General features: G+C 46.0%; 1 protein-coding gene across 2 annotated transcripts in view; it reads left to right on the top strand.

Annotated features, from left to right (window-relative positions):
* Nucleotides 1-26,061, top strand: part of LOC137374747 (ubiquitin-associated and SH3 domain-containing protein A-like) — a 373,926-nt gene that overhangs the window by 290,364 nt on the left and 57,501 nt on the right. For both annotated transcript variants that reach the window (XM_068041326.1, XM_068041327.1), the window contains exon 13: nucleotides 10,012-10,121. In XM_068041326.1, coding sequence (XP_067897427.1) covers nucleotides 10,012-10,121 — 110 coding nt within the window. The remainder of the gene's footprint in view (nucleotides 1-10,011; nucleotides 10,122-26,061) is intronic.

The raw sequence follows: 26,061 nt of genomic DNA, 5'->3' as shown, positions 1-26,061 counted from the left end.
CCTTTGTTCCAGAGGAAACTCCGGCCTGCAGGTATTTGTGCAGACTCTACTGCACTCCCCTGTGGCACATCGACCAAGTGAGGCATCACCCTCACGGTTTCTCTGCCCCCTAGAGGTCTTTGTCTCTGCAGGTTCCTGTAAATGCCGTTAGCAACTTTGGTGGGGTGCTTCTAGTGTATGCATTAACATAGGAGGATGTGGGGTCTAACTTTTCACATTTTTCAGGGTTGGCTGACCGGACAGTAGGGGTTTTCATCTGGGATTCCTCCCGGACGTCCTTTAACCTGCCCTTTTGGTCACTTTTTCACCACCTCTTTCTAAACTTTTGCCAGCCATATGCCTGCCTGTCCTCTTTTCTTCTCGGCAGGGTCACTTACAGTTCACCAGCCCTCTGCTGGAGGCTCCTCCTAACATCGGTGCAGGATTTAGGGGTGCATGTTTCACTGTAGGTTGGGGTTTCCCCTCAAACGGGCACATGTAGCAACTCCTGCAGTACTCCACCACATCTTTGTGGAGTTTTGGCCAGTCAAACTGCTGTCTTATGCGGGCTTTGGTCTTTCATATACCGGCATGTACAGCCACTGTAGTCTCGTGGGCCCTTCTTAATATTTCTCTGGCACCACTAACTGGTGAACTACTGTCCACTCCTTGCCCTCAGGTCTGTGAGGAGAACTCCATTTCCTCATCAGTACCCCATTCTTTAAATAGTAGCAATCAGGGATTCCCTCTGCTTCACTTTCAGACTGGGCACCCTGTGCTAATTCTTGCAATACTGGGTTGGCTTGCTGAGCCTCAACTAGGGAAAATCCATTTAATTCATTCCCTGGGTCTCCTAGCTTTCCAAAGGAAGACCTGGTCATCTGCCTACAGTGCCAATTCAGTCTCCTCTGAGGGAGTTGGTTTGATCATGGCCTGATCCACTATACATTCAGGGATACTGCAGGGGTCCATCTCCTGCCACTGACCTGTCTCACTGACCTCCTGCAGTCTTTCTTTCACTACTGGGGGGGGGGGGGCTACCACCTTCACCCCTGCCAGATCATTACCTAGGAGCAGGCAAACTAGGGACAATCCCTATGGTCACTGGTCCTGAAACTAGGTCGCACTCTAGGTTCATCCAGTGTACAGGTACAGACATACACTGCCCTCCAATACCATTCACCACCATTCTGGTGTTCACTGTACTCTCTGGGGGTAAGGTCAGGCCTTTTCCCAGTAAAAGGGATCTTGTGGCCCCTGTGAATAACTATGGGCTTGGTTGCCCCACTCGTGGGGTATGAGGTTACTTTCTCTTCAAATCCAAGACCCTGATAACTTTCATGAATCCTATTAGCTTTTCCTGCACTTGCAGCTGCAAGCTTCCTGGGTCTCACTTTTACTGCAGTTAAAGTCACAGCTTATTCTGCTGTGCTTTCCATCAGGTTCCCTTCTTCACTGAGTGGGTGTGCTCTGATTAACCCTACAGGTTTTCCCTTTAATTTTCAGCAGTCAGCTCTTAGATGCCCTGCTTTATTACAATGGAAGCACACAGGTCTCCAGGTTTCACTCTTGCTCACAGCACCTACCTTTTTGGCTACTACTGTGTCTCCTACTTTTCTTTCTCTCCCAGGACTGCTTGGGCTCCTATCACCCTCCCACTCTTTGTCCCTTTCGGATTTGTGGGGGTGACTAGGAAAGGTTCTCCCCTGGGAAACTGACTGATAAATTAAAGCAAACTCATCGGCCAGAACGGCCGCTTGCCGGGCTCTTTGGGCCCACTGCTCCTCTACATGAGTCTTTATGGAGAGTGGGAGAGAGTGTTTAAATTCCTCTAACAGAATTACTTTTCCGAGATTCTCATAGCTGAGCTGTACTTTTAAGAGCCCTCAGCCACTGATCAAAAGCTAGCTGCTTACTTCTTTCAAACTCATATAAGTTTGATTGGCTTGCTTCGTGAGGGTTCAAAATATTTGGCGATAGGCTTCGGGTACTAATTCATATGCCCCGAGGATAGCATTTTTTGTCAGTTCATAATTTGATGAACACTCATCTGGCAACAGGGAATAAACCTCTTGGGCTTTTCCAGTTAGCTTGCTTTGCAGTAAAAGAGGCCAGGTCTCAGCTGGTCATTTTAGCTGCCTTGCCAGTTTCTCAAAGGACACAAAAAAGCTTCTACATCCTCCTCATTGAATCTTGGAATCAGTTGAGCTAGTTTTAACAATTTTGTACCCAGCCCAGAATTATGCTCTTCCATATTGGTCATGCTTTCACTGGGGTGACTCTGTCGCCCCCTAGTTAACTCAAGCTGCTTCAGCTCTCTTTCTTCATATTCCTTCTGGAATATTCTTTCTCTCCCTCTCTCTCCTGCCTTTCATTTTCTTCATGTTCCTTGTGGAAGGCTTTCTCTTTCTCCCTCTCCTCTAATTCAAGGTTCTTCAGTTCCAATTGTATCTTTGCTAGCAATACCTTGTCTGGTATATACCCTGTTTCTGCTTCTTCAGATTCAAGGGAAAAATGGTTGGCCACTAGTCTTAGGAGTTCAGACTTCCTCGCCTTGCCACGTACAGTGATCCCACACTGCTCAGCCATTTTCCTCAACTCCTCCATAGACAGTGCTCTTAATTTATCCCAAGTTACTTCACCCTGGCTTGGAGAGCTACTAGCTTCAGTCGCAGACATGTTCGTATTCAAGCACACACAACCACAAGAAAACCTGTATTTGAAATCTTCTTCTTTTAGATTGGGAACTATTTGACTTCTCACTTCCAATTTCTCTCATTTGTCTGTGGGTAAAATCCCAGATGGTAGCCCCCAAATTTCTGTTATGACCAGGTGAGAAAGGTGTCTAGGGTTCCCTGTCAGCCCTCACCTGGTCTTACTGTAACAGGGTTTGATTTTAAACACACCATATTTTGAGCTCCCCCTTGGTGAATCCTTGTTCGCCACTTTCCAATTATAAGGCAAAGAAACTAGCACAAACAGGCTTTCTTAGGTTTAAAGAAGAAAAGTTGAAATTTATTAAACTTAAACTCTAATTCAGTTTATGCCTACAGATACACGACACGCCCATGCAAGCATGCCTACGCGATACACACATGCAAATTGAGACAGAAAAGAGCAGAAGAAAAATCAAGTGGAAAAGTTTGAGGCAATATCAGATGAGCTTTTGCGATGGTTCTTCAAGTTCACTGTAGAGCCCTTGATTGTAGGCAAATCCTGCTTGTCGTTGGGGCCCACTATTCTTCTTAAACCTCGTTCGCTGTAGGAAACTTTTCTCTCTTGGGGTTCATGCGTCTTCAGAGGCTTGTGAGAGAGAGACGGGAGCAGACAGAAGAGATCTTCTCAGTCCAGGAGCAACCAGACACTCTCAGTTCAAACTGTTTGTACAATTCAGAAAAACCCAGGTTGCCAGGCAGGTTAGTCATGTGACTAACTGGTCTGACCATGTTTTGGATTGTATCACCTTAGCAGTCTCTGGAATGCACCTCTTACACACAATACCTGGTGATCAAGGTCCATTGTGGGTTAAATGTGTCAGGGAATGGTCCTTTGTCCTTCCAAAAGTATTTTTGACCAACTTGTTTGAGATTTCTGAAGATCTAAGAGAGGTGGATGAGGGCCGTGCAGTTGATGTTGTGTACATGGACTTTACAAAGGCGTTTTATAAAGTGTCATATATACTTTTAATCCTCTCTCATCCAGAATGCCCTTCCCAAGGACAAAATTGTCGTCTTTGGTGATTTCAATGCCAGAGTGGGCCGTAACAGCCTGGCATGGAAAGGAGTGCTCGGAAACCGTGGAGTTGGAAACTGTAATGATAACGGACATTTACTCTTGGAATTCTGTGCAGAAAAGCAGCTGTCCATACCAACACCTTCTTTCAACAAAAAGATCACTTCAAGACCACATGGATGCATCCCCACTCTAAACACTGGCACCTGATAGATTACATCTTGGTGCGACAGTGTGACCTAAAGTACGTCCTGCATACTAGAGTCATGCCCAGTGCTGACTATCATACAAACCACCGGCTCGTTCATTCAAAGCTGAACTCCCACTTCAAGCCTAAATCCAAGAACAGGCTGAGAGACAACCCAAAGAAATTTCGAGTCAGCAACCTGAAAACCTCATCCTGCAGAGATAGATATCAAACAACCTTACAGATTGGACTGGAACATCCTGATCTCACTGCTGATTCCACTCCAGGAGAACTCTGGGAACACATCAAAGCTGCAGTACTGGATACTTCCAACGAGGTCATCGGACCCAGCACCAAGACGAATAGGGACTGGTTTGATGAAAATGACAAGGAAATTCAAGATCTGCTAAAAATAAAAGGTCAGCTCATCAGGCTCACCTGAATCAGTTGGCTAGCCAAGAGGAAAAGACAGCCTACCATCAACCTTAGAGCAGAGAAATCTGAGAGGGGACCTGATTGACCTATACAAAATTATGAGAGGAATAAATAGGGTAGATAGGAAGAAACTTTTTCCCTTAGCGGAGATGTCAATAACCAGGGGGCATAGATTTAAGGTAAGGGGCAGGAGGTTTAGAGAGGATTTGAGGAAAAGTTTTTTGACCCAGAGGGTGGTTGGAATCTTGAACACACTGCCTGAAGGGGTGGTAGAGGCAGGAACCCTCACAACATTTAAGAAGTATTTAGATGAGCATTTGAAATGCCATAGCATACAAGGCTACGGGCCAAGTGCTGGAACATGGGATTAGAATAGATAGGTGCTTGATGGCCGGCACAGACACGATGGGCCGAAGGGCCTGTTTCTGTGCTGTGAAACTCTATGACTCTATGACTATGCAGCACCCTTCAATGTAAACTGAGGAACATCCAAAATGACTGGTGGATCGCGCTTGCAGAAAAAACTCAACTGTACGCTGATACTGGCAACATAAGAAGTTTCTATGAAGCACTAAAATCTATCTATGGACAAGCACATCAAACCCAAAACCCCTTGAGGAGTGCTGATGGCAAGGCCCTACACACCGACAAAGAGTTAATCCTGGATCGCTGGTTGGAGCACCTTGAAACTCTCTTCAGCACCAAGTGCCCAGTACATGATACTGCCATCAATCGCATCCAACAACAGCCTGTCAAAGAAGAACTGGATGAGAACCCAACTCTGGAGGAAACTGTGACTGTCTTCAACCAGAAGAAGAGCAACAAAGTCCCCAGAGCCGATGGAATTCCACCCGAAGCCTTGCAGCATGGTGGCTCTGCCCTATACACCAAGCTCCATGAGTTTTTCACAGCCTGTTGGGAACAGGGCAGGATTCTATGGGATCTTCGTGATGCTGTTATCATCACCTTGTACAAAACAAAGGAGAAAAATCAGTCTGCTCCAACTACCGTGGGGTCAGCCTCCTTTCTATTGCTGGGAAGATCCTGGCTAGAATACTTCTGAATAGGCTTGTGCCTACCATTGCAGAAGAAAACCTCCCAGAGAGCCAGTGTGATTTCAGAGCAAACAGAGACATCACAGACAAGGTATTTGCACTCAGACAATTACAAGAAAAGTGTTGTGAGCAAAACAAAGGCCTGTACCTCACTTTCTTATACCTCACCAAGGTATTCACACTGTGAGCAGAGATGGACTTTGGAAAATCCTTAAAAAACATGGATGCCCAATCAGGGTCCTGGCCATGGTGAAGCAGTTTCATGAAAATCAGTACGGACAAGTCAAGCAAAACAGCAACTTCTTGAGTCCCTTCCGAATCTCCTTTGGTGTGAAACAGGGATGTGAACTGGCCCCAACCCTATTCCCCATCTTTTTCAGCATGATGCTGTAGCAGACAATGGAAGACCTTAAAGAGGGAGTTTACGTACACTTCCAGACTGAGGAAGGCCTTTTCAACCTCGGGTGTCTTCAGGCTCACACAAAGACACAAGAAAAGCTCATCCACAAACTTCTTTTCACTGATGACTGTGCTCTCCTGGCCCACAGTCAGTCAGACTTGCAACATATAACAACACGTTTTTCCGAGGCAGCACAACTCTTCAGACTAAAAATCAGTTTAAAGATAACTGAAGTCCTGCATCAGCCTGCATCCCAAGAAGAATATAGACCAAGCATTGTCCAGGAGGGAACCGAGCTGAAGAATTCCATCAAGCAATTTACTTTTTTGGGGAGCATCATCTCATTTGATGCCACCATAGACAAGGAAGTGGACAATAGGCTCTCAAAAGCAAACAGTACATTCGGCAGACTCTACAAACGTGTGTGGAGCAACCACAGCCTCATAGCACAGACCAAACTCAAAGTGTACAAAGCCATAGTCCACACCATCCTTCCTTGTGGCATTGAGTCATGGGTCCTATAACAGCGCCATGTCCGCCTTCTAGAGCTCTTGCATCAGCGCTGCCTCTGCAGCATCAAGATCCGCTGGCAGGACCATATCTCAAACATTGAAGTCCTGGAAACAGCCAACATCACCAGCATCAAGGCCATCCTCCTGCAAAGCCAACTGCGTTGGGTGAGTCACATTGCCCAGATGGACGACAGTCGCCTGCCCAAGATCGTGTTGTATGGAGAGCTGACCACGGGTAAAAGGAACAGAGGGGCCCCATGCAAACAAAGAACAAAGAACAAAGAAAATTACAGCACAGGAACAGGCCCTTCGGCCCTCCAAGCCTGCGCCGATCCAGATCCTCTATCTAAACATGTCGCCTATTTTCTAAGGGTCTGTATCTCTTTGCTTCCTGCCCATTCATGTATCTGTCTAGATACATCTTAAAAGACGCTATCGTGCCCGCGTCTACCACCTCCGCTGGCAACGCGTTCCAGGCACCCACCACCCTCTGCGTAAAGAACTTTCCACGCATATCCCCCCTAAACTTTACCCCTCTCACTTTGAACTCGTGACCCCTAGTAATTGAATCCCCTACTCTGGGAAAAAGCTTCTTGCTATCCACCCTGTCTATACCTCTCATGATTTTGTACACCTCAATCAGGTCCCCCCTCAACCTCCGTCTTTCTAATGAAAATAATCCTAATCTGCTCAACCTCTCTTCATAGCTAGCGCCCTCCATACCAGGCAACATCCTGGTGAACCTCCTCTGCACCCTCTCCAAAGCATCTACATCCTTTTGGTAATGTGGCGACCAGAACTGCACGCAGTATTCCAAATGTGGCCGAACCAAAGTCTTATACAGCTGTAACATGACCTGCCAACTCTTGTACTCAATACCCCGTCCGATGAAGGAAAGCATGCCGTATGCCTTCTTGACCACTCTATTGACCTGCGTTGCCACCTTCAGGGAACAATGGACCTGAACACCCGAGTCTCTCTGTACATCAATTTTCCCCAGGACTTTTCCATTTACTGTATAATTCACTCTTGAATTGGATCTTCCAAAATGCATCACCTCGCATTTGCCCTGATTGAACTCCATCTGCCATTTCTCTGCCCAACTCTCCAATCTATCTATATTCTGCTGTATTCTCTGACAGTCCCATTCGCTATCTGCTACTCCACCAATCTTAGTGTCGTCTGCAAACTTGCTAATCAGTCCACCTATACTTCCCTCCAAATCATTTATGTATATCACAAACAACAGTGGTCCCAGCACAGATCCCTGTGGAACACCACTGGTCACACGTCTCCATTTTGAAAAACTCCCTTCCACTGCTACTCTCTGTCTCCTGTTGCCCAGCCAGTTCTTTATCCATCTAGCTAGTACACCCTGGACCCCATGCGACTTCACTTTCTCCATCAGCCTACCATGGGGAACCTTATCAAACGCCTTATTGAAGTCCATGTGTATGACATCTACAGCCCTTCCCTCATCAATCAACTTTGTCACTTCCTCAAAGAATTCTATTAAGTTGGTAAGACATGACCTTCCCTGCACAAAACAAACATTTCAAGGACTCCCTGAAGAAGTCTCTCTCAGTGTGCCACATCGACCATCGCCAGCGGGAAGCTGCCTGATGTCTGCAGATTCTACATCAGGAGGGCTACAGACACCTTTGAGACTGAGCGAAGATCCAGCATAAAAGAGAAAAGGAGGAGAAGGATAGATCTAATTGCCTCCTGCAGCAACTACACCTTCACTTGTACCCACTGTGGGAGAATCTGCCAGTCACGGATAGGCCTGACTAGCCACCAGCGGGCCTGCAACCAATGACTACAACCTTCCCAAAATCTTCGTCCACGAAGAAATGCCAAGAATATTTTTAAGCAAAATTGAAGCCCATGGAATAAGGGGACAGCTGCAGCAGGGATATAAAACTGACTAAGGGATAGAAAACAAAGAGTTGTCGTGAAAGGGTGTTTTTCAGTCTGGAGGAAGATATACAGTAAGGTTGCACATGGTTCAGTACTCGGACCACTGCTGTTTTTGATTTACATTAATGATTTGAACTTGGGGGTACAGGGCACAATTTTAAAATTTGCAGATGACACAATACTTGGAAGTATTGTGAACTGTGAGAAGCATAGACATAGACTTCAAGAGAACATAAACAGGCTGTTAGAATGAGCAGACACATTGCAGTTGAAATTCAATGCAGAAAAGTGTGAGGTGATACATTATGGTAGGAAAAATGAGGAGAGACACCACAAGCCAAACAAAACAATTTTAGATACCTGTGGAAGTTTATGCACAAATCTTTGAAAATGGCTGGATAGGTTAACAAAGCAGTTAATAAAGCAAATGGGATCCCAGACTTTATAAATAGAGGCATGGTGTACAAAAACAAGAAAGTTATGCTAAACCTTTAAAAAACACTAGTTGGGCCTCAGCTGTGTTGTGTCCAATTCTGAGCATCACACTTTAAGAATGATATGAAAGTTTTGGAGAGGGTACAGAAGAGATTTACTAGAATGGTTCCAGGGATGGAGAATTACAGTTCAGTGGATAGACTGGAGAAGCTGAGATTGTTCTCCCTCGAGCAGAGAAGGCTAAGAGGAGATTTGATAGAGGTGTTTATAATCATGAAGGGTTTAGATAGAGGAAATGTTTCCAACGGCTGAAGGGTCAATAACCAGAGGGCGCAGATTTAAGGTGATTATCAAAAGAATCAAAGACAACATGAGGAAAAGCTTTTTTAAACAATTATTTTTTAGGATCTGGAATGCTAACGATGATGATTTCATGATGGAATATGATAAATGCTTGAAAGAGAAAAATTTGTAGGGATATGGGGAAAAAGCAAGGGGAGTGATACTAACTGAATGCTGTCCGAAAGAACTGAACTTCTCCAGACTCAATGAGCCGAACGGCCTCCTTTATGCTGTTCTATGGAGCATTGCTGTGCGCTTCCAATTGTTTGCCATTTTAATTGTCTGCAGCACTCCCACTCTGACCCCTTTGTCCTCGGCCACTTACACTCTTCCAATGCGCCGTTACCGTCTCCTCTTGCCTTGCATCATTGTTGCTTTTGTTATTTAATCTCCTGCCCTCCACCTTGTCGCAGACCATTCCCTTTTATTCTTTCTTCCCCTCCCCCACTTTCTCTGCCTCTGTACTTGCTTAAAGCCTGCTACATTTCTATCTGTTCCAGTTCTGATAAAACATCATGGACATGAAACATTAACCCTGTGTCTTTCTCCACAGATGCTGCCTGATTTGCTGAGTATTTCCAGTAGTTTATATTTTTATTACATTTGAAGGATGAGTAGAAGCACAATAGGAAAAGTGGCCTCCTTATGAACCTCTATGAAAAACTTTGCAATGTTTTGAAGTGATGTGATAATGAGCTATATAAATGCAACCCTTTCTCTTGATTTCAGGGTAATTGATATACCCCAAAATAAGCATTGTCACCTTTTTACAGATGTCACAAACCTGTGGTTTACCAGTTTATCCTTTCTCCTGTCTGGTAATTCTCAAATAGCCAATAACTACCCTCTTAACTTGACTAGAATTTATTCGACTCTGCTAAATACGCCAAGGCATTTGCTTTCTGTGGATACTAAACTCTGCACATCCATCTGTGCAAATTTGTGCCATTCCCTGTTAGATGATTAAGGCAAAAACTGAAATTTTCTCTCATAGCATTTAATGTTCCTCCTCAGCTGGGAATATTCTGCTGGTGGCTCATGCTTCAACCCTGGATTGCTGCACACGGCCTTTACTGGGACTGCCTCCAAAGGACTCCAAGGAATTTGTACAAATGGTTAGAAAGGTAAGATGTTTTAAATTGAGATATTGAAGGGAAGATAAGATGCTGGTGGGACCACTGCCCCGTTCACAGTCCTGACACTCATTAACATTGGGTGATCTGGAGGGGCAAAACATGACACTCACTGACGGCTGAATCTGTCAGCAGCAGGTCGATGGGGAGTCGTTAAGGCGGATGGGTGGGGGAGAGAACTGGAAGGGTTTGGATGGAGGCAGAGGGGGTATGGGAGGGGAAGGCATAGGGGATGGAGAGGACGTGAAGGGGAGGTGGAGGGGATAGAGGAAGGAGGGGAGGTGGAAGGTGCACGGGAAGGGAATGGGAGGAGGGAAGGTGGAGGGTGTAAGGAGAGGGGATAGGGGGAGGAGGGTAGATGGAGGGGAGGCTGAGGGTGTAGGGGAGGTATGGAGAGGGGGTAGGGGGAGGAGGGTAGATGGAGGGGAGGTGGAGGGTGTAGGGGAGGTATGGAGAGGGGGTAGGTTGGGCTCAGGACAACAGCTGTGTCACTTCAGCTCCTCCTGTCTCCACAAACATAATTTCAACATTTGTTATGATTCTAGATCATACAATTCACTGTGCAAAACATATTCTCCTCATCTCCTCTCTGGATCTTTTGCCAATTAGCATAAATCTGTGCCCTCTGGTTACCTCCTGCCATTGGAAACAGTTTCTCTTTCAAATATCTTTATGATTTTTAACACCTCTATCATATCTCCTTATTAACCTTCTTTCCTCTAAGGAGAACAATCTATCCTCATATCTGAAGTCCCTCAACCCTGGTACCATTCTGATAAATCTCCTCTGTACTTCTCCAAGGCCTTGACATCCTTCCTAAAGTGTGGTGCTCAGAATTGACCACAATATTCCAGCAGGGTCTATCCTCTGTTGCAATGATTTAACAGAACTTGCTTGCTTTTGTACTCTATGCCTCTGAATATAAAGTCAAGGATCTCATACACTTTTTTTAAACAGCTGTCTCAACTTGTCCTGCGCCTTCAAAGATTTGTGTATGTTCACCCCCAGTCTCTCTGTTTGTGCGGCCTCTTTAAAATTGTACCATTTAGTTTCAAATGTCTCTCCTCATACTTTCTATCAAAATACATCACTTAACACTTCTCCATTAGTTTCATCTGCCATGTGTCTTCCCATTATGGGGGATGCATAGTAGCAATGTTACTGGTGAACTGATCCAGAGGCCTGGAATAATCCTCTGGAGACATGCATTCAAACCCCACCACAGCAACTGGGGCAATTTAAATGTAATTAATAAATCTGGAAAAACATGCTAGTCTCAGTAATGATGATCATGAAACTACTGGATTGTCTTAAAAACCTTGATGTAAGGTCACACATTCCTGAAACGTGAACTCTGTTTTCTATCCACAGATGCTGCCTGATCCGCTGAGTATTTGCAGAAGTTTCTGTTTTTGTTTCAGATTTCCAGCATCTGTAGTATTTTGCTTTTGTCTTAAAAACCCACCTAGTTCATTAACATCCTTCAGGGGAAGAAATTTGATGTCCTTACCCGGTCTGACCTACATATGACTCTAGACACACAGCAATGTGTTTGACTCTTAACTGTCCCCCGAAATAGCCTAGCAAGCCACTCAGTTGTATCGAGATGCTACAGAAAAGTCAAAGAAGAATAAAACATGACAGAACACCCAGCCTTGACCTAGGTACTGGAAACAAGAAAGGCACAGCCTGCCCAGTCGACCCTGTAAAGTCCACCTCACTAACATCTGGGGGTTTGTGCCAAAATTGAGAGAGTTGTCCCACAGACTAGTCAAGCAAGTCTGACACAGTCATACTCACTGAACCATACCTTACAGACAATGTCCAAGACTCCACCATCACCATCCCTGGGTGGGTCCTGTTCCATACAGAGAGGAAGTGGCCCTAGGAGTCCTAAGAATTAACTCCAGACCCCATGAAGCCTCATGGCATCAGGTCAAACATGGAAACCTCCTACTGATTACCACCTACCACCCTCTCTCAGCTGGTAAATCAGTACTCCTCCATGTTGAACACCACTTGAAAGATGCATTGAGGGTAGCAAGAGCACAGAATGTACTCTGGGTGGGGGACTTCAATGTCTATCACCAAGACTGGCTCGGTAACACCACTACTGACTGAACTGGCTGAATCCTGAGAGACATATCTGCCAGACTGGGCCTGTGGCAGATGGTTAGAGAACCAACAAGAGGAAAAAACCTATTTTACCTTACCCTCACCAACCTACTTGTTGCAGGTACATCTGTCCATTGGCAGGTGTGATCACCACATAGATTTTGTGCATACGAAGTCCTGTCTTCACACTGAGGACACCCTCCATCGTAATAAAAACAGAAATACTCAGCAGGTGAGGCAGCTTCGGTGGAGAGAAAAACAGAGTTAACGTTTCAGGTCATTGATCCTTCATCAGAACCCTCCATCATGTTGTGTGGCACTACCACTGTGCTAAATGGGATAGATTCTAAACAGATCTAGCAGCTCAAAACTGGGCATCAGTTGCAGCAGAATGGTATTCAACCGTAATCTGTTAGCTCAAGGTCTAGCATATCCCTCACTCTACCATTACCATCAAGACAAAGAGCCAACCTTTGTTCAATGAGGAGTCTAGGAGACAATGCCAGGAGCTGCACCAGGCATACGTAATTTATTAAACTTAAACTTTAATTCGGTTAACGCCTACAGATACACGATGTGCCCCACACTAGCATGCATATACGATACACACATGTAAATAGAGACAGAAAAGAGCAGAACAAAAATAAAGTGGAAAGGTTTGAGGCGATACCTGAAGAGTTTTTGTTATGGTTCTTCAAGCTCACTGTAGAGTCCTTGATGGTAGGTATATCTTGCTATTCATTGAGGGCCAGTATTCTTCTTAAACCTTAAATAAAAACAAGAAATGCTGGAAATACTCAGCAGGTCCGGCAGCATCCGTGGAGGGAGAAGCAGAGTTAACGTTTCAGGTCAGTGACCCTTCATCAGAACTGGCAAACATTTGCTCTGCTTCTCTCTCCACAGATGCTGCCGGACCTGCTGAATATTTCCAGCATTTCTTGTTTTTATTTCAGATTTCCAGAATCTGCAGTATTTTACTTTTATTCTTCTTAAACCTTGTTTGCTGTAGGAAACTTTTCTCTCTTGGGGTTCATGTGTCTTCAGTGGATTCAGAGGCTTGTGAGAAAGAGATGGGAGCAGACAGGAGTGACCTTCTCAGTCCAGGAGCAAACAGACACTCTGAGTTCAAACTCTCTGTGGCCAGTTCAAAAGAAAACCCTGGAATAGCCAGTTAGTCATGTGGCCAGCTGGTCTAACCAGTCCTGGCCTTTGTGGATTGTACCCTCCTTAGCAGGCCCTGGAATGCGCTTCCTCATCTTCGATGGTTGTTAGTATGTAAATTATTTTTTCAGCCACGGCTGATCTCTTTAACAAGTCATTTCCTCACTCCAACAACAGTTAAAAATCAATGTTCATGACAAAATTAATGCGCCTCATTCTTAGCAGGTGGGACCCAGCAATGACACCCCCACGCCCAGTGGAATGAAATGCGATTTGAGAAAAACACATTTCATTAAAAGGTGCGAGAGAAAATATAAGATACAGAAAAAAAAATGCATTTCTCTCATTCCTTCACAAATCCTAAAACTTATTAAAATCGCCCCCTTTTTGGCATCCCAATAAATATGTAGTTCTTGGGGAAATTTTTTTTCCAGTTTGCCCATTTTCATGTCTTTGATGGTTAGGTGTAATTAGCCAAGAGTTGGAATTTTTTGTTCAGGAGATTCAGGAGAGGCATTGAGAAGGGAGTTGGTTTGATCAGGGCCTGACACACTACACATTCAGGGACACTCCAGGGGATTGTCTCCTGCCACAGCCCTGTCTCTCTGACCTCCTGCAGTATTTCTTTCACTACTGGGGGTGCTACCACCTTCACCCCTGCCAGATTATTGTCTAGGAGGAGGTCAACCCCATCCACATAAAAACTAGGGATAATCCTCACAGTCACCGGTACTTTGCTGAGTCAAAGAACAAAGAACAAAGAACAGTACAGCACAGGAACAGGCCATTCGGCCCTCCAAGCCTGCGCCGATCTTGATGCCTGCCTAAACTAATACCTTCTGCACTTCCGGGGTCCGTATCCCTCTATTCCCATCCTATTCATGTATTTGTCAAGATGCCTCTTAAACGTCATTATCGTACCTGCTTCCACCACCTCCCCCGGCAACAAGTTCCAGGCACTCACCACCCTCTGTGTAAAGAACTTGCCTCGCACATCCCCTCTAAACTTTGCCCCTCTCACCTTAAACCTATGGCCCCTAGTAACTGACTCTTCCACCCTGGGAAAAAGCTTCTGACTATCCACTCTGTCCATGCCGCTTATAACTTTGTAAATCACCATCATGTCGCCCCTCCACCTCCGTCGTTTAAGTGAAAACAATCCAAGTTTGTCCAACCTCTCCTCATAGCTAATTCCCTCCAGACCAGGCAACATCCTGGTAAACCTCTTCTGTACCCTCTCCAAAGCCTCCACGTCATTCTGGTAGTGTGGCGACCAGAATTGCACGCAATATTCTATGTGTGGCCTAACTAAAGTTCTGTACAGCTGCAGCATGACTTGCCAATTTTTATACTCTGTGCCCTGACCGATGAAGGCAAGCATGCCGTATGCCTTCTTGACTACCTTATCCACCTGCGTTGCCACTTTCAGTGACCTGTGGACCTGTACGCCCAGATCTCTCTGCCTGTCAATACTCCTAAGGGTTCTGCCATTTACTGTATACTTCCCACCTGCATTAGACCTTCCAAAATGCATCACCTCACATTTGTCCAAATTAAACTCCACCTGCCATTTCCCCGCCCAAGTCTGCAACCGATCTATATCCTGCTGTATCCTCTGACAATCCTCATCACTGTCCGCAACTCCACCAACCTTTGTGTCGTCCGCAGACCTACTAATCAGACCAGCTACATTTTCCTCCAAAACATTTATATATACTACAAACAGCAAAGGTCCCAGCACTGATCCCTGCAGAACACCACTAGTCACATCCCTCCATTCAGAAAAGCACCCTTCCACTGCTACCCTCTGTCTTCTATGACCGAGCCAGTTCTGTATCCATCTTGCCAGCTCCCCTCTGATCCCGTGTGACTTCACCTTTTGTATCAGTCTGCCATGAGGGACCTTGTCAAAGGCTTTACTGAAGTCCATATAGATAACATCCACTGCCCTTCCTTCATCAATCATCTTTGTCACTTCCTCAAAAAAGTCAACCAAATTAGTGAGACACGACCTCCCCTTCACAAAACCATGCTGCCTCTTGCTAATAAGTTCGCTTGTTTCCAAATGGGAGTAAATCCTGTCCCGAAGAATCCTCTCTAATAATTTCCCTACCACTGATGTAAGGCTCACCGGCCTATAATTTCCTGGATTATCCTTGCTACCCTTCTTAAACAAAGGAACAACATTGGCTATTCTCCAGTCCTCTGGGACCTCACCTGTAGCCAATGAGGATGCAAAGGTTTCTGTCAAGGCCCCAGCAATTTCTTCCCTTGCCTCCATCAGTATTCTGGGGTAGATCCCATCAGGCCCTAGGGATTTTTCTACCTTAATGCTTTGAAAGACACCCAACACCTCCTCCTTTTTGATAATGAGATGACTGAGACTATCTACACTCCCTTCCCTAGGCTCATCATCCACCAAGTCCTTCTCCTTGGTGAATACTGATGCAAAGTACTCATTTAGTACCTTGCCCATTTCCTCTGGCTCCACACATAGATTCCCTTCTCTGTCCTTGAGTGGGCCAACCCTTTCCCTGATTACCCTCTTGCTCTTTATATATGTATAAAAAGCCTTGGGATTTTCCTTAATCCTGTTTGCCAATGACTTCTCATAACCCCTTTTAGCCCTCCTGACTCCTTGCTTAAGTTCCTTCCTACTGTCTTTATATTCCTCAAGGGATTCGTCTGTTCCCAGCCTTCCAGCCCTTACGAATGCTTCCTTTTGCTTTTTGACGAGGCTCACAATATCCCGCGTTATCCAAGGTTCCCGAAACTTGTCAAACTTATCCTTCTTCCTCACAGGAACATGCTGGTCCTGGATTCTAATCAACTGACGTTTGAAAGACTCCCACATGTCAGATGTTGATTTACCCTCAAACAGCAGCCCCCAATCTAAATTCTTCAGTTCCTGCCTCATATTGTTATAATTAGCCTTCCCCCAATTTAGCACCTTCACCCGAGGACTACTCTTATCCTTATCCACAAGTACCTTAAAACTTATGGAATTATGGTCACTGTTCCTGAAATGCACCCCAACTGAAACTTCGACCACCTGGCTGGGCTCATTCCCCAATACCAGGTCCAGTACGGCCCCATCCCTAGTTGGACTATCTACGTATTGTTTCAAGAAGCCCTCCTGGATGCTCCTGACAAATTCTGCCCCATCCAAGCCCCTAGCACTAAGTGAGTCCCAGTCAATATAGGGGAAGTTAAAATCACCCACCACTACAACCCTGTTACCTTTACATCTTTCCAAAATCTGTCTACATATCTGCTCCTCTACCTCCCGCTGGCTGTTGGGAGGCCTGTAGTAAACCCCCAACATCGTGACTGCACCCTTCCTATTCCTGAGCTCCACCCATATTGCTTCTCTGCATGACCCTTCTGAGGTGTCCTCCCGCAGTACGGCTGTGATTTTCTCCTTCACCAGTAATGCAACTCCCCCACCTCTTTTACATCCCCCTCTATCCCGCCTCTAGCTTCTAAATCCTGGAACATTTAGATTAGATCAGAAATACAGCACTGAAACAGGCCCTTCGGCCCACCGTGTCTGTGCCGAACATCAACCACCCATTTACACCAATCCTACACTAATCCCATATTCCCAACAAACATCCCCACCTGTCCCTATATTTCCCTACCACCTACCTATACTGGTGACAATTTATAATGGCCAATTTACCTATCAACCTGCAAGTCTTTTGGCTTGTGGGAGGAAACCGGAGCACCCGGAGAAAACCCACGCAGACACAGGGAGAACTTGCAAACTCCACACAGGCAGTACCCGGAATCGAACCCGGGTCCCTGCAGCTGTGAGGCTGCGATGCTAACCAGTGCGCCACTTTAGCTGCCAATCCTGTCCTTCCCTCAACCAAGTCTCTGTAATAGCAACAACATCATATTTCCAAGTACTAATCCAAGCTCTAAGTTCATCTGCCTTACCTGTTATACTTCTCGCACTGAAACAAATGCACTTCAGACCACCAGTCCCGCTGTGCTCCGCAACATCTCCCTGCCTGCTCTTCCTCTTAGTCTTACTGGCCTTATTTACTAGTTCCCCTTCATTTATTTCACTTGCTGTCCTACTGCTCTGGTTCCCACCCCCCTGCCAAACTAGTTTAAACCCCTCGCAGCCAGGATATTAGTGCCTCTCCAGTTTAGATGCAACCCGTCCTTCTTGTACAGGTCCCATCTGTCCCTGAAGAGATCCCAATGGTCCAAATATCTGAAACCTTCCCTTCTACACCAGCTGTTCAGCCACGTGTTTAGCTGCCCTATCTTCCTATTTCTAGCCTCACTGGCATGTGGCACAGGGATTAATCCTGAGATTACAACCCCAGAGGTCCTGTTTTTTAACTTACTACCAAACTCCCTAAACTCCCCCTGCAGGACCTCATCACTCTTCCTGCCTATGTCGTTGGTACCGATGTGTACCACAACCTCTGGCTGTTCACCCTCCCCCCTCAGAATGCCCCCTGTCCGTTCAGAGACATCCAGAGGCAACATACCATCCTGGAGTCTCTTTCACGTCCACAGAAGCGCCTATCTATGCCCCTGACTATAGAGTCCCCTATAACTATTGTTCTTCTGCGCTTTGTCCCTCCCTGCTGAACAACAGTGCCAGCCGTGATGCCACTGCTCTGGCTGCTGCTGTTTTCCCCTGATAGGCCATCCCCCCCAACAGTATCCAAAATGGTATACAGACCAGGTCATCTGCCTGCAGTGTGAATTCAGTCTCCTCTGGGGGAGCTATTTTGATCATGGCCTGATCCACTACACATTCAGGGACTCTGCAGGGGACTGTCTCCTGTCACTGCCCTGTCTCTCTGACCTCCTGCAATCTTTCCTTCACTACTGGGGGGCTACCACCTTCACCCCTGCACGATCATTACCTAGGAGCAGGTCAACCCCTTACACAGGCAAACTAGGGACAACCCTACAGTCACCAGTCCTGAAACTAGGTCACACTCCAGGTGCACCCAGTGTACAGGTACAGGCATACACTGCCCTCCAATACCATTCACCACCATTCTGGTGTTTACTGCGCTCTCTGGGAGAAAGGTCAGGCCTTTTCCCAGTGAAAGGGATCTAGTGGTCCCTGTGTCCCTGCAAATTAGACTCATACAGTTATACAGCACAGAAACAGCTCTTCGGCCCACCGTGTCTGTGCCGGCCATCAAGCCTATCTATTCCAATCCCATTTTCCAGCACTAGGCCTGTAGCCTTGTATGCTATTGGCATTTCAAGTGCTCATCTAAATACTTGTTAAATGTTGTGAGGATTTTTGCCTCAACCACCTCTTCAAGCAGTGTGTTCCGGAGTCCAACCATCCTCTGGGTGAAAGAATTTTTCCTCAAATCCCCTCTAAACCTCATGCTCCTTACCTTAAACCTATGCCCCCCTGGTTACTGACACGATCACTAAGGGAAAAAGTTTCTTCCTATCTAGCCTATCTGTGCCCTCATAATTTTGTATACCTCAATCAGGTCCCTCCGCAGCCTTCTCTGCTCTAAGCAAAACAACCCCAGCCTATCGAGGCTGTCTTCATAGCTTAAATGCTCCAGCCCAGGCAACATCCTGGTGAATCTCCTCTGCACCCTCTCCAGTGCAATCACATCCTTCCTATAGTGTGGTGACCAGAACTGTCCACAGTTCTCCATCTGTGGCCTAACTAGCGTTTTATACAGTTCCATCATAACCTCCTTATATTCTATGCCACGGCTAATAAAGGCAAGTATCCCATATGCCTTCCTAACCACCTTATCTACCTGTGCTGCTGCCTTCAGTGATCTGTGGACAAGTACACCAAGGTCCCTCTGACCTTCTGTACTTCCTAGGGTCCTACCATCCATTGTATATTCCCTTGCCTTGTTAGTCCTCCCAAAATGCATCACTCACACTTTTCAGGATTAAATTCCATTTGTCATTGCTCTGCCCATCTTACCTGCCCATCTATATCGTCCTGTAATCTAAGGCTTTCCTCCTCACTATTTACGACACCACCAATTTTCGTGTCATCTGCGAACTTACTGATCATACCTCCTATATTCATGTCTAAATCATTAATGTACACTACAAACAGCAAGGGTCCCAGCACCGATCCCTGTGGTACACCACTGTTCACAGGCTTCCACTCACAAAAACAACCCTCGACCATCACCCTCTGCCTCCTGCCACTAAGTCAATTTTGGATCCAATTTGCCAAATTGCCCTGGAATGCATGGGCTCTTACCTTCTTGACCAATCTCTCATTCCGGACCTTATCAAAAGCCTTACTGAAATCCATGCAGACTACATCAACTGCTTTACCCTTACCATTAATGATGGTAGAACAAGGCCCCCAGTACAATTAGTATTTTTTAATTAAGGGAGTAACTAATTAATCTAAGGGTAAGTCATGACAGGAGAGCTCAGCCCCGTGATATGCTCCTCCTGCGCTATGTGGGAAATCAGGGACGCTTCCAGTATCCCTGACGACCACGTGTGCAGGAAGTGTATCCATCTGCAGCTACTGGCTACCCACGTTATGGAGCTGGAGCCGCGGGTGGATTCACTGTGGAGCATCCGCGATGCTGAGGACATCGTGGATAGCACGTTTAGTGAGGTGGTCACACCGCAGGTAATGGCTGCACAGGCAGAAAAGGGATGGGTGACCACCAGACGGAGTAGTAGGCACAGGCAGGTAGTGCAGGAGTCCCCTGTGGCCATCTCCCTCTCAAACAGATATACCGCTTTGGATACTGTTGGGGGAATGACCTCCCAGGGGAAAGCAGCAACAGCCAAGTTCATGGCACCACGGAGGGCTCTGCTGCACAGCAGGGGGGGGAAAGGGGTGGAAGAGCTATAGTGATAGGGGATTCTATCGTAAGGGGGACAGATAGGCGTTTCTGTGGCCACAAATGAGACTCCAGGATGGTATGTTGCCTCCCTGGTGCAAGGATGTCACGGAGCGGCTGCAGGACATTCTGAAGCGGGAGGGTTAACAGTCAGAGGTCGTGGTACACATTAGAAAGAGGGATGAGGTCCTGAAACAAGAATTTAGGGAGCTAGGTAGCAGATTAAAAAGCAGGACCTCAAAGGTTGTAATCTCTGGATTACTCCCTGTGCCACATGCTAGTGAGTTTGGGAATAGGAGGATAGAGCAGATGAATGTGTGGCTGAGGAGATGGTGCAGGAGGGAGGGCTTTAGGCTCATGGATCACTGGCTCTGTTTCTGGCAAAGGTGGGACCTGTACAAGTTGGACGGGTTGCACCTTAACCGGAACGGGACCAACATCCTTGCTGGGAGGTTTGCTAGTGCTGTTTGGAAGGGGTTTAAACTAATTTGGCAGGGGATGGAATACAGAGTGGAGGTACAGTAGGGGCTGAGGCACAACCAAATATAGAAGAGAAACTGAGTCAATCTGGAAGGCAGAGCAAATATCGACCTGTTAAGGCACAAGGGAAAAATGCAAGGCTGGATTGGATATACTTTAATGCAAGGAGTCTTATTAATAAGGCAGATGAATTGAGGGCATTAATTAGCACATGGGATTATGATATTGTTGCTATCACAGAGACATGGCTGAGGGAGGGGCAGGACTGGCAACTCAATATTCCAGGGTATAGAATTTCAGGTGTGATAGGGGAGGGGATAAAAGAGGAGGTGGCATTGCACTGTTGATCAAGGAGTCAATTACTGCAGTAAGGAGGGATGATATCATAGAAGGTTCCTCAAATGAGGCCATATGGGTAGAACTTAAAAACAAAAAGGGGGCAATCACTTGGCTGGGTATGTACTATTGGCCTCCAAACAGTCAGGGAGAGATAGAAGAACAGATATGCAGGCAAATCTCAGAGAGGTGCAAAAATAATAGGGTAATAATAGTAGGGGATTTCAACTTACCTAATAGCAACTGGGATAGTCTTAGTGCAAAAGGCTTAAAGGGGGCGGAATTCTTAAAATGCATCCAGGAGAGCTTTTTGAGCCATTATGTAGAAAGTCCTACAAGAGAAGGGGCAGTACTGGACCTAATACTAGGGAATGAAGCAGGACAATTGGTAGAAGTGTCAGTGGGGGAGCATTTTGGGGATAGTGACCATCATTCTGTAAGATTTAAGGTAGTTATGGAAAAGGACAAAGACGGGCCAGAAATAAAGATACTGAATTGGGGGAAGGCCAATTTCAATTTGATAAAACAGGATCTGGCCAAAGTGGACTGGAAGCAGCTACTTGTAGGAAGGTCTACATCAGGCCAGTGGGAGTCATTCAAAGAGGAAATAGTGAGGGTTCAGAGCCAACATGTACCCATTCCCAGGTGAAGGGTAGGACCATCAAGTCCAGGGAACCCAGGATGTCAAAGGATATTGAGTATTGGATCAGGGGAAAAAAGGAGGCTTATGGCACATTCGGAGCACTGAAAACAGTGGAGGCACTAGAGGAGTATAGAAAGTGTAGGGGGGGGGTACTTAAAAAAGTAATTAGGAGAACGAAGAGGGGACATTAAAAAGCATTGGTAGTCAACATAAAGGAAAATCCAAAGGCGTTTCACCAAGGAGAAGGACTTGGTGGATGATGAGCCTCGGGAAGGGAGTATAGATTGTCTCAGTCATCTCATTATCAAAAAGGAGGAGGTGTTGGGTGTCTTGCAAAGCATTAAGGTAGATAAGTCCCCAGGGCCTGATGGGATCTACCCCAGAATACTGAGGGAGGCAAGGGAAGAAATTGCTGGGGCCTTGACAGAAATCTTTGCATCCTCATTGGCTACAGGTGAGGTCCCAGAGGACTGGAGAATAGCCAATGTTGTTCCTTTGTTTAAGAAGGGTAGCAAGGATAATCCAGGAAATTATAGGCCGGTGAGCCTTACTTCAGTGGTAGGGAAATTATTAGAGAGGATTCTTCGGGACAGGATTTACTCCCATTTGGAAACAAACGAACTTATTAGCGAGAGACAGCATGGTTTTGTGAAGGGGAGGTCGTGTCTCACTAATTTGATTGAGTTTTTTGAGGAAGTGACAAAGATGATTGATGAGGGAAGGGCGGTGGATGTTGTCTATATGGACTTTAGTAAAGCCTTTGACAAGGTCCCGCATGGCAGACTGGTACAAAAGGTGAAGTCACACGGGATCAGAGGTGAGCTGGCAAGATGGATACAGAACTGGCTCGGTCATAGAAGACAGAGGGTAACAGTGTATGGATGTTTTTCTGAATGGAGGGATGTGACTAGTGGTGTTCCGCAGGGATCAGTGCTGGGACCTTTGCTGTTTGTAGTATATATAAATGATTTGGAGGAAAATGTAGCTGGTCTGATTAGTAAGTTTGCGGACGACACAAAGGTTGGTGGAGTTGAGGATAATGATAAGGATTGTCAGAGGATACAGCAGGATATAGATCGGTTGGAGACTTGGGCGGAGAAATGGCAGATGGAGTTTAATCCGGACAAATGTGAGGTAATGCATTTTGGAAGATCTAATGCAGGTGGGAAGTATACAGTAAATGGCAGAACTCTTAAGAGTATTGACAGGCAGAGAGATCTGGGCGTACAGGTCCACAGGTCGCTGAAAGTGGCAACGCAGGTGGATAAGGTAGTCAAGAAGGCATACGGCATGCTTGCCTTCATCGGTCGGGGCATAGAGTACAAAAATTGTCAAGTCATGCTGCAGCTGTACAGAACTTTAGTTAGTCCACACTTAGAATATTGCGTGCAATTCTGGTCGCCACACTACCAGAAGGACGTGGAGGCTTTGGAGAGGGTACAGAGGAGGTTTACCAGGATGTTGCCTGGTCTGGAGGGCATTAGCTATGAGGATAGGTTGGAAAAACTGGGATTGTTTTCACTGGAACGATGGAGGTGGAGGGGCGACATGATAGAGGTTTACAAAGTTATGAGTGGCATGGACAGAGTGGATAGTCAGAAGCTTTTTCCCAGGGTGGAAGAGTCAGTTACTAGGGGACATAGGTTTAAGGTGCGAGGGGCAAAGTTTAGAGGGGATGTACGAGGCAAGTTCTTTACACAGAGGGTGGTGAGTGCCTGTAGCTTGCTGCCAGAGGAGGTGGTGGAAGCAGATACGATAGCGACGTTTAAGAGACATCTTGACAAATATATGAATAGGAAGGGAATAGAGGGATATGGGCCCCGGAAGTGCAGAAGGTGTTAGTTTCTGCAGGCATCAAGATCGGCGCAGGCTTGGAGGGCCGAATGGCCTGTTCCTGTGCTGTACTATTCTTTGTTCTTTTGTTCTTTGTTCTATCTTAAGGGCAAGAGGATAACCAGGGAAAGGGTAGGGCACATTAGGGACCAAAGTGGCAAACTGTGTGTGGGGCCGGAGGACAAAGGTGAGGTTTTAAATGATTTCCTTTTAATCTGTTTTCACTGTGGAGAACGACAATGTAGGTGTCGAGATCAGGGAGGGCGATTGTAATATACTTGAACCTATTAACAATGAAAGGGAGGAAATATTAGATGTTTTAGCGGGCTTAAAAGTGGATAAATCCCCAGGCCCAGATGAGATGTATCCCAGGCTGTTGTGTGAGGCAAGGGAGGAGATTGCAGGGGTTCTGACACAAATTTTCAAATCCTCTCTGGCCACGGGAGAGGTGCCAGAGGACTGGAGGACAGCAAATGTGGTACCATTATTCAAGAAGGGTAGCAGGGATAGACCAGGTAATTACAGGCCGGTGAGTCTAACATCAGTGGTTGGGAAACTATTGGAAAAAATTCTGAGGGACAGGATGAATCTCCACTTGGAGAGGCAGGGAATAATCCGGGATATTCAGCATGGCTTTGTCAGGGAGAGATCGTGTCTAACTAATTTGATTGAATTTTTCAAGGTGGTGACTAGATGTGTAGATGAGGGTAAAGCAGTTGATGTAGTCTACATGGACTTCAGTAAGCTTCTGATAAGGTCCCACATGGGAGATTGGTTAAGAAGGTAAGAGCCCATGGGATCCAGGGCAATTTGGCAAATTGGATCCAAAATTGGCTTAGTGGCAGGAGACAGAGGGTGATGGTCAAGGGTTGTTTTTGCAAGTGGAAGCCTGTGACCAGTGATGTACCACAGGGATCGGTGCTGGGACCCTTGCTGTTTGAGGTGTACATTAATGATTTAGACATGAATATAGGAGGTATGATAAGTAAGTTCGCAGATGACACGAAAATTGGTGGTGTCGTAAATAGTGAGGAGGAAAGTCTTAGATTACAGGACGATATAGATGGGCAGGTAAGATGGGAGGAACAGTGGCAAATGGAATTTAATCCTGAGAAGTGTGAGGTGATGCATTTTGGGAGGACTAACAAGGCAAGGGAATATACAATGGATGGTAGGACCCTAGGAAGTACAGAGGTTCAGAGAGACCTTGGTGTACTTGTTCATAGATCACTGAAGGCAGTAGCACAGGTAGATAAGGTGGTTAGGAAGGCATATGGGATACTTGCCTTTATTAGCCGAGGCATAGAATATAAGAACAGGGAGGTTATGATGGAGCTGTATAAAACGCTAGTTAGGCCACAGCTGGAGTACTGTGTACAGTTCTGGGCACCACACTATAGGAAAGATGTGATTGTACCTTTTCACCCAAAGGGTGGTTGGAATCTGGAACACACTGCCTGAAGTGGTGGTAGAGGCAGGAACCCTCACAACATTTGAGAAGTATTTAGATGAGCACTTGAAACGCCATAGCATACAAGGCTATGGGCCAAGTGCTGGAAAATGGGACTAGAATAGTTAGGTGCTTGATGGCTGGCATGGACACGATGGGCCGAAGGGCCTGTTTCTGTGCTGTATAACTCTATGACTCGATGACTGTAATATAGGCCTAGTCGACCCAATCTTTCCTCTTACGTCAATCCTGTCATCTCCGGACTCAGCCTGGTAAATCTTCTTTGCACTCACTCCATGGCAAGAACATCCTTCCTCAGATAAGGAGACCAAAATTACACACAATACTCCAGATGTGGTCTCACCAAGGCCCTGTATAACTGCATTAAGACATCCTTGCTCCTGTACTAAAATACTCTTGCAATGAAGGCCAACATACCATTCGCCTTCCTAACTGCTTGCTGCACCTGAATGCTTGCTTTCAGCGACTGGTGTACAAGGACACCCAGGTCTCGTTGCACCTCCCCCTTTCCCAATCTATCACCATTCAGATAATAATCTGCCTCTCTGTTTTTACAACCAAAGTGGATAACCTCACATTTATCCACGTTATACTGCATCTGCCATGCATTTGCCCACTCACCCAACTTGTCTGAATTACATTGGAGCCTCTTTGCATCCTCCTCACAGCTCACATTCCCCTCTAGATTTGTGTTGTCTGCAAACTTGGAAATGTTACATTTAGTTCCCTCACCCAAGTCATTAATATATACTGTGAATAGCTGGGGCCCAAGCACTGATCCCTGTGGTACCCCACTAGTCACTGCCTGCCACCCGGAAAAAGACCCGTTTATTCCTGCCCTCTGTTTCCTGTCTGTCAACCAATTCTCAATCCATGCCAATCTATTACCCCCAATCCCATGTGCTTTAATTTTGCACACTAACCTCTTATGTGGGACCTTATCAAAAGCCTTCTGAAAATCCAAATTCACCACATCCACTGGTTCTCCCTTAACTATTCTACTAGTTATATCCTCAGAAAACTCCAGTAGATTTGTTGAGCATGATTTCCCTTTTG

Source organism: Heterodontus francisci, chromosome 10 (assembly GCF_036365525.1).
Source record: "Heterodontus francisci isolate sHetFra1 chromosome 10, sHetFra1.hap1, whole genome shotgun sequence".
NCBI lineage: Eukaryota > Metazoa > Chordata > Chondrichthyes > Heterodontiformes > Heterodontidae > Heterodontus > Heterodontus francisci.
This window is presented reverse-complemented; position numbering and strand designations above follow the sequence as displayed.